The sequence below is a fragment of the Nematolebias whitei genome, chromosome 11 (genome assembly GCF_014905685.2).
Source record: "Nematolebias whitei isolate Nwh7 chromosome 11, NemWhi1, whole genome shotgun sequence".
Lineage (NCBI taxonomy): Eukaryota > Metazoa > Chordata > Actinopteri > Cyprinodontiformes > Rivulidae > Nematolebias > Nematolebias whitei.
Window position 1 is genome coordinate 29,139,386 of NC_056508.1, and position 9,975 is coordinate 29,149,360.

General features: G+C 39.2%; 1 protein-coding gene across 1 annotated transcript; it reads right to left on the reverse strand.

Moving 5' to 3' along the window:
- Positions 1-158: 158 nt before the first annotated feature.
- Positions 159-4,157, reverse strand: etv7 (ETS variant transcription factor 7). Its single transcript, XM_037684117.1, has 9 exons — positions 4,125-4,157; positions 3,802-3,949; positions 3,438-3,602; positions 3,167-3,343; positions 1,964-2,095; positions 1,709-1,852; positions 670-812; positions 436-536; positions 159-345 (listed from the first exon to the last, which is right to left on the reverse strand). Exons 1-9 carry the CDS (start codon positions 4,155-4,157, stop codon positions 159-161), a joined length of 1,230 nt encoding a protein of 409 aa, XP_037540045.1.
- Positions 4,158-9,975: the final 5,818 nt, after the last annotated feature.

The following is a 9,975-nucleotide window of genomic DNA, read 5'->3' on the forward strand; positions in this document are numbered from 1 at the left end:
TAGCACAAAAATCAATCTACTGGAAAACGTTATTTTCTTACAGCTGTTGGCAAATTTTGTCCAACCTGTGCAGACATGTTTTCACGCTGAATCTGTTCTAGGAACACGTGCATATTTATTCTGTTAGGATTGTTGATGTTGTTTTTGTCCATGTGTTTTTATCCCACTGCAGCCCCCGTCGGAGGGGGCAGTGGAGAAGCCCGATCAGGGGAAACCTCAAACAGGTCTTCATTGAAATCATGTGTAGGACTGCTGTCTGGAAAGTCCTCATCCTGAGGCGGCGTATGTTCTGGAGACTCTGTGTCAAGTCGATGCTTCTTGATTTCCAGTGGGAGCTTCAGAAACCTGAGGGCAGTCAGAGGGAACACCGTAAATAACATGTTCTCCTTTGCGACAAGACGAAAGAGTGCTTGACAAAAAGAAAGGAGCAGAAACCTGAAGAGAAGTTTTTGGCCTCGCTCCTTTCTGATGATGTTCAGCTTGTAGTAGTGCCGCAAAGCACGCGACATTTTCTCATAGGTCATGTTTTCTCGGTTCTGTCAATAAGGCGAGAATCTCATTAAGGTTCTGCGTTGCACAGTTCTGTGCGCCTAACTTCAATACATTTCTCCCAACATATGCAGTTATTTTTGCCTTTCATACTTGGCTCAGATTCCAACAATGATTCACCTTGTGGTTCCCCCAGAGGCGTGCCAGTCCGTTGGGGTCAACTACCCGGAACACGTGGCTGTCCGAGTCTTCCCACCGTATGTAGTCTTGGTAGCGCTCATCACACAGCAGCTGGTACACATAGTCCCACAGCAGTCTGCACTCTGGTCATGAATAAAAATTAAAATGAACCTTGCTATTAATACATTTTTGTCTGTGTGCAAACGAGAAAAAACTTTCAGTCTACAAGACATCAATACATGTAAATGCAAACACTGTGAAAGAGGCCAAAATCATGCCAATGTTCATATTTGTACACCAAAAAAAAAAAAAGCTAAAACATAAACTAGTAGTTCTATAATATGCAAGAGTCTAAGTATGTGATATATTTTGTATATCTGGAGTCTCATGCCAGTGAGAACAGTAAAGTTTTTCAGCATAAAGTTTGCTGAGGACTCTGTTGTCCTGTCCCTTCTCAGCAGTGATGACCCAGACCCTGGGGCCTGTGGTCGGGGACTTCACTGAATGGTGTGAGTGTAACTTTTTAAAGTTTAATGTTTCTAAGACAAAGGAGATGGTCATTGCTTTTAGAAAAGACTCTTCAGTTCATGTGGTCATTAACGGTGAAGCTGTTGAGGTGGTGCAACAATATAAATATCTGGGAACTGTTCTTGATGACAAACTGACCTTCGATGCTCACTTTGTAAGAAGGCCCACCAGAGAATGCATTTTTATCAGAAGCTCTGCGGTTTTAATGTTGATTCTACTTTTATAAGAACGTTTTGTTGAGTCTCTTTTAACTTTATTTCATCTGTTGGATTGGATTTTTGACATGTACAAACAGGAACAAACTCTCAGGGATTGTCAGGATGTGCAGCAGAACTGCTGGTATAGATCTACAGAACCTCACTGGCCTACACAAGGTGAGGTCAGTGAACAAGGCCAGGCTGATTCTGTCAGATCATGATCATCCACTCCATGGTGAGTTTAGGTTGCTTCCATCTGGACGCAGGTATCTGTAGCCCAGATGTAGATGTAGACTGTTATATTCAAACGTTACCTGGTATGCGGCCGTTGGCTTTGTGCAGCAGACTCCTCGGCTTCTCTCGACTGGACAGGTTCAGAGGTTCCTGAATGACACTCTCTTTGGGGTGAGGGCATTGAACGGGGTTACAAGGCGACGTTATGTCAGCTGCTGAACCATCTAAGAATAAAGACAAATGAGTGATAGAGAAGTAGCATTTGCATTAATTAGAAATCCAGCTACGATGCTTTTTAGCAGTCTTTGTACTATTGCTGTTTATTTTATACCCACTATTATGAGCGAGTGGGGCAGAGTAATGGTAAAAAATGGTGCGATCCCTGGGAGAAGACAAGGGCCCAGGCTGGCTGCTCGCAGTGGTTACAACAGCTGCAGGCTGCACTGGGGTGTTGGAGGCGACAGGAACTGCAGGAGAGAAATATGAGGAAACGTGAAGTGCTGAACAGAAAGCAAAAGCAATTTAATAACAGCTCATATGTTTTAGATTAACAGGTTTATAAAAGAGTTATGTAATCGTTAACACAGAGGGCATTTTAGTTTACTTCTAGCATCTAAAGCACTGAAAAAAAAAAGATGACATATTAGGTTTATCGAAATCCATTTAACCAGATCAAATTAGTAAGTTTTACTTCCTAGAGTGGAAAGCACCACTTTATGGTTGTGTTAAATCAGGATAGTGTTGAGTTGCATCAAATTTAAGAGCAGTTTTATGACGCTGGCGTTTTACTTACTGCAGCTTCACAAGGAAATGCTCTACTTTTTGTTACAACACATTTAAATGATAGATTCAGTTTTGACTTTTAACAAAGCAGAGCATTCTGAATAGATAGATCATCAACATATTACGTAATGAAATTTCACAACACTTGCACCAACCCATTATGTTTGCAGAGAAGAAGTAAAGGCAAAAGAAAACAGGCAGTGATGTTTGACCGTGTGACGGTCAGGGGTGGGGAAATTACATTTTTTAATGCTGCAAGAAAAAATATAACTTGACCTCAGTGTGTTCACACACGTTTATGTGACAGTACTTGCAGGTAAATTTTAAACTAGAAGAAACAGTCCAGATTTGATCAGCAACAACACTAAAAAACAACAGCTGTCTGTATAATACAGAGTGTGTATTGTTTATTTGTGTTTTGTTGCACTGATATTCTCTCTGTTGCACAACTCCCTGCGTACAACACATGATAATCCATTTGTGCTTTGTTGAAAATAATAGTTATTTTATTATAATTGTTAATAATTTATCAATACTTATTTTTAAATCACTGTCATTCTAAAAAAATAAAACCAAGTACTTTAACTTGAAAGCTATTGTTTGTCTACAATAACACACATTTTCCACTTTTACTAAATAAAAGTTTTGTTCTAAGAAAGACAAGAATTTGGCAAAGTCCTCTTAAAACAATTAGTAACAACAGACATGATGCACTTCTAAACTGAAAGAAGTGATGAAGTCATAAATGTACTGACCGGGGGTGTCACTGACTGTCAAAGGCCGTGGGTCTTTGGACGTAAAAGAAGACTTTTGGCAGCTGGTTGGATCCTGAATGTGTCTGACTGTCACAGGAGGAGAAACACTCAGGGGCTCACAGACAACACTCCTTCTTTGTTGCTTCACACACTGAAGGATCTCATAGAGAACATCACCTGTAGGAAAGTCAAGGTCAAGGGCAGAGAGAAAGGCAATGAGGAGAACTGTATATCTGTGTGTGTGTTATTTTCTTAATTTATGACATTCTACCCGAGCTGGGACAGCGACGTCTAAAGTCTTCTTTGGTGAGCAGACACAGGGCTCTACCGTTCATCTCAAAACGGCCGTTTTCTGGCCGGCGCAGTGAGTACTCCTTCTGAGCCCAGTGGAGCCAGTGGGCAACATCCTCCTTATTCCATAAAGATGGGTTTATTCCTAGAAAGCATACAGCTTTAAAGCATGGTAAAGCATCCATCAAATCAGTCTTCTTCATTCAGCTTTTCCCTCTTCAGGGGTGGCCACAGTGAGTCATCCTCCTCCATCTCATTCTGTCCTCTGCATCCTCTGTCCTTCTACCAATATGTCTTATGTTACGATGCGTAAATATTAAAACAACATTTAAATCTGTGCTCACTTAATCGTCCAGGTAGATGCCACAGGTCTTCCTGAGTGGGAGGACTGACCAGAGGAGCTTGGCTGTGGGGAGAGTGATGCTCAGTTGCAGGCAGGTTGACCTGACTCCTCTGCATAAAGACTGGAGGACTGTCAGCTCTGGCTTCATGCTATAAAAATCCACACAAATACATCCAAACTTGATGTATCAGATATAAAACAGCCATGCCTATCAAAAACAAGAAACTGACTTTTGCCCCAAAAAATTTAAACCCATAAGACTATAAATATAACGAAGCAGCATTTTAAAAGGATAAACACATTGGTCCCGGGAGTTCAACGTACCTTGATCAAGAGGGACGAGGAAATGCTCGCCATGGAAATCTCCCTTTTCTGTTCGACAGTTTATAAATAAAACAGAAGGATGTCACATGCAGACCAAAAACTAACGCAGTAAATGAGTTACACCTTTCCCAGGAAAGAAAAGAGCAACAACCTCGAAGATACACCAAAAAAATAATCTGCACTATTTTCACATTCGAGTCTTCCGGGAAATGAAAACGAAAGAAACATAATCCTCGCTGGGGGAGGGGGGGGGTGCACCTTTCCAAACACAGAGTGCGTTTGATGAGACTGAAATAGTATAATTATAAATAGAAGCGCTGGATAAAATCACTTACTTTGAATTAAAAAAAAAACAAGAGAGTTAATCAGTAAGTGTATTTCTGGCACTTTTGTTTTTGAACAACATGAAAAGTTGGGATAACAAGTTGTAGAAACGCGCGTCAAAACTCCGGGAAGTCTGATGACAACACGAGAGTCCGACCGTCACCTCCTCCGTGTTGCCAGTTGAGAAATGTGCGTATGAGAAATATAAGGCAAATTAAATTGAAGCACTTTAAGTTGTTTCTGTTACAGACAAAAAAAAAAACAATGTTAATAAAGTTATTCTTCCTTGTAAGTTGATCTATATTCTTTTCTTTAATGTTAATAAGGACACAATGTTAGGCAGCGGTGTACTTATAACAATTTTATAGACACTATTTACAGTCGCGGCGGAGAGTTGGGGGGGGGGGGGGGTATAGAGGAAAATAACTGAGAAGCATTAAACTTTAGTGATTTTAACCTAAATATTTAAGGAGTAAACATTTTTAATAATCACGGTAAAAGTTACAATGTTGCCTTTGGTGCTTGTTTGTTTTTCAAATATATCAGTGTGTGTGAATGACAGGGATTGACTTAAAACAATTTGTAGAACAGTGTTTTATAAAGTTCAGTGCATTTTCTTGTATTAGTTGACCGGGCAGGTCTGCCACATCCAATACGGCGGACGCTCTGACGTACCGCTGGGGCCAGCCCTGGCACATTTTGTTATCCACATATCCTGCAAAAGTTTTCTTTTCCAGGAAAAATTGCAGGTGACGAAGATAGAAAGACTGAAAATCTGTCCATTTTGTGGTCTGCAACGTCTGAAACCCTCCTGGAAGTAGGTCATTTAGCGCATGCGCAAATGAGCTGCCAGTCTATTTGCGCATGCGTAAATGAGCTGACCGCACGGAGCGTTCTTCCGGAACCCGCTCAAGATGGGTTTGGGAAGATTTTTTTATTTTTTTTATTTAAGTACAAAAAAAACTATAAGACAAATACAAAAAAAACCTAACTACAATGGCACACATAGCTCGAGACTTAAGGCAGGCATAACAAAAAAGAAAAATATAAGTAAATAATAACATGAAATTATGTTTTGGACAGTTTACAATATAAATTTGTTACAGAGTGGTTTAGTTTTTATGGCTTTTGCATTGGTACAATACTTTAAAGTAGACATATACGAAGAAAGATAAGTAGAAAAAAACTATAAATCGAGGTTTTAGCATGGCAAATTTACAGCTGTGGATGTGAAATTTGGCTAATATTACCCACTAAACATTAGACGTCTAATGGACGTCCAGATTACGTCTATATTGGGTCCGTTGGTCGAAGACGTCCCCCCGACGTGCAAACAAGGTCCACTTTTGGACGTCTAACCATGACCGCATTTGTACGTCAATAAAACGTCAGACTTGGAGGTCATATAGACATCATTTTTTTAACATGCATTTCCTCTATTCTTTTTTTTTATATATAAATTTTAGTAGTTACCTTATTATTTATTTGAAGAATATCGTTATTATTGTTATTATTATGGTTATTATTTTTCAATTTTATTCCGCGTTGAATTACGGAAGTAACACATAAATTTTCAGTAGGTGGCGGTACTTGTGAAGTTGTTTGCTTTCTGCCATAAAAAACACGAAGAAGAATTGTATTTGCTGGCTTCGGAACCCGAGCGTTATGATTGGATTGGCGGAGTAGCACGTGATCATGTTCCAACCAGTCAACGCCACTCTTGCTGAACCGCGCTTCGTTCATAACAGTTAATATATTATTTTCATTTCTGTCGGTGCTCAGCTTGTGGTCATTTTTATCGGAGCTCATCTGTGTTCAGTTCATTTGTCACGGAATTCAACTGCCTGCACTAAACTTGCTGCGATCCACTCAGAAGTTGAAGGTAATTGGTTATGTTTTGTCTGTTTTATGTTTTAGCTTTGTTCTCTTATCTGCTGTGGCTTGCTAGATAGTTTAGCTAACAGCTAAATAAACAGCATAAATAAACAGCAGACGATTTAAGGCAAGTAGAACACTACAGGTTAGAAAATAAGTTATTCTAGTCTTTAAATAAGCCGCATATGCTACGAGGTTTTAGGTTTTTTTTTTTAGTTTTTTTTTTTTTCTTTTGGAGGAGTCATGGCCTAGTCCACCCTTGCGTCTCCGTTAACACGCATGCGCTGACCAGCCAACAGCAATGGCCGTGTTGTATTTCGGAAGCATTCCTTTTTTGTGGATTTTACACCAACATTGCTGGAGAACTGCATTCGCTACAGTGCTTAATTCCTTAGTGTATTACAACGCAAGCAAGCAATTCAATTGAATGATTAAATATGAAAAAAGCATGGTATGTCTCCTTTTAAGATATCTTTAATTATATTTTGACATGGCAAAATACTTATTTGGGATATACTCAACTACATTCTGACTAATATAAATATATCTGTGAACATGTCACTCCAGAGGTTTAGTTGTGTTTATAAACTTTTTTTTTTTCCCCTATGTGGTGTCTTTTGAATCTGGACTTGGAATAAGGAGTTAAACTACCTCAGTAAGGTATGTTTTGTGGCCCCATTCTCCTCCCCTTTGCATTGGATATGTAAAATAAACAAAAACTAGATTAACTCGTACTCAAATCTGTTTACAGATGGCTTTAAGAATGAGAGCATGGCGAAAACACAAAAGAGACCTCGATCTACTTCTACGTTATTCTGACAGTGAAGATGAGCTACAAGGCATTGAAAATAATTGCAGCAGTGTGCCTGTGACCCCACATAGCTTTAACAGTGACCGTGTTGAGACTTCAGATACCGGTAGTTTAGACTTTGATGCTGGTATGGACTATTGGTCATCCTCCTCCTCGGAGGAGGAGTCAAATGATGGTGCTGAGGTGACCAGCAGCTTTGAAGATGGCCTGAGACAATGGGCCTTAGAACACACATTGACACACAGAGCACTTAATGGTTTATTGGCCATATTAAGAAAGCAAGGACACATATTGCCTGTGGATTGCCGTACACTACTTGCTACACCACAATGTGACACCACGGAGCCTAAATGTGGTGGGCAGTACATGTACTATGGCCTAGAGAAGGGGATCTGTCGTTAATTAAGCCAGATAAAGAGCAACGATGTGCAGATTACTGTAAACATTGATGGTGTCCCACTTTTCAAACGTAGTGGTGTCCAATTCTGGCCAATACTAGTGAGGTGTGGTAATTGGGATCCATTTGTTGTTGCTATGTTCAGTGGACAAAGTAAGCCAAGTCCACTTCAGGAATATCTGAAAGATTTAGTGACTGAGTACAAACATCTCAAAGCCAATGGTATCGTTTATAAAGGCCAGACTTGCACTGTAAATATTAATGCTCTGATCTGTGACGCGCCAGCAAGGGCGTATCTGAAATGTATGCTTCCTATGAGAGCTGTGAAAGATGTTTAATAAGAGGTACTCGTGTTGAGGGGAGAATGGTTTTCAGTGAGAAGGAATGCGCTTCTAGAACAGATGACAGTTTTTCCAGAGTGGAGTACAGGAACCACCAAACTGATGTCAGCCCCTTCATTGATGCAGGAATTCCTTGTGTTAGCACATTTGTATTGGATTATATGCATATGGTCTGCTTGGGAGTAGTTAGACGCCTCTTATTGTGTACTTGACTCGTGGCCCAAAAATATGTCGCTTATCTGTGAGACAAAAGGATGACATTTCTAAAAACCATCTCACTCAGAGGGAAGATGCCAAGTGAGTTTTCACAGCAGCCACGGGGCTTGCATGAAATGGATAGGTGGAAAGCCACTGAACTACAGCAGTTTTTGTTGTACACTGGGCCTGTGATTTTAAAACCTGTGTTATTCCCTGTGAGATACAAACATTTCTTGTCCCTGACAGTAGCCATGTCAATAATGCTGGAGTCAGATGAGAGAATTCGAAAGGCCTATCTCCAATATGCTGAAGAACTAATCAAACATTTTGTCATGCTCTGTCCTGACCTGTATGGTAAAACCTCTCCTGTATACAATGTACATGGACTATCCCATCTCCATGACGATGTCAGTCACTTCAACTGTTCCCTGAATGATATTTCCTGTTTTCCGTTTCAATCCCCGGTTGGACCTGGGGTCTTTCTGTGTGGAGTTTGCATGTTCTTCTGGTGCTTGCGTGGGTTTTCTCCGGGTACTCCGGTTTCCTCCCACAGATCAAAAACATGCATGTTAGGCTGGCTTCAGGCCCAGGCCTCCCTTGAAAATGATCTGTGATCTCGATGAGATTTACCTGGTTAAATAAACGTTAATAAATGATAAATAAGTGTGTGTTAGTAAAGCAAGTGGACATTGTACAGAGACAAGTGTGAAGTGATTGGCAAAAAAATTCAAAGCCAACTATGAATATTTGCAGGGATGTTTTTTTTTTAATTAATCCAGTATTAGGGGAGGCCCCAGCAAGACATTGTGCATTTTCCAGATTGCCTTTGCATATTACTAATTACTCATTTGTTTTTTTTTTGTGTGTTTGTGTTTTTTTTTTTTTGTTTTTTTTGCAAATGCAGATGGAATCATGAATGGGGATGCTGCAGCAACAGAAGGTTTTATAAGGACTCATGCTGCAGAGCATTTAAAACATGCACCACAAAGAAGTGGAGGTGGAGGAAACGGGCTCACACAGAACATTTAAAATGTGCCACAAAGAAGTGGAGGAAGCGGGCTCACACAGAACATTTAAAATGTGCCACAAAGAAGTGAGATGCAAATACAGGTGCCGGTCATAAAATTATATCATGAAAAAGTTGATTTATTTCAGTAATTGCATTCAAAAAGTGAAATTTCTATATTGTATTCATTCATTGCACACAGACATATTTCAAACGTTTTTCTTTTAATGTTGATTATAACTGACAACTAATGAGAAACCCAAATTTAGTATGTCAGAAAATTTGACTATTACTTGAGACCAATTTAAAAAACGAAAAAAAACATTTTTATAGGTGTTGGCCAACTGAAAAGTGTGAACATGGTACCATGGTCCATGCAAAAGGAGCCCCAACCAAGTAATGAATGATATACATACTCGTACATTTCATTTTTCATACTTTTCAGTTGGGCAACATCTATAAAAAAATCCTTTATTTTTTTTATTTAAATTGATCTCAAGTAATATTCTAATTTTCTGAGATACTAAATTTAGGGTATTCAGTAGTTGTCAGTTATAATCATCAACTTTAAAATATTTGAAATATATCAGTCTGTGTGTAATGACTGAGTAAGTATCACTTTTTGAATGGAATTACTGAAATAAATCAACTTTATTTAAAATGTTATGACCAGCAAACTTTTTACAAAATTGCGTACGGTAATTGTGGTGAGGAGACTGTAATTTTATATAGCTTTTATTTCTCGTGTTGCTAGTTCAGCTATCCGAAAATGAAAATGAAGGCATGTTAATTTTTTTATTTTTTTATGTTAAGTACAGACCAAAGCTATGTGAGCTGTGTATTTTTATAGATTTGTTTGTGTACATTGTGTTTTGCCACCAGTTGATAAGCTCCCTGTT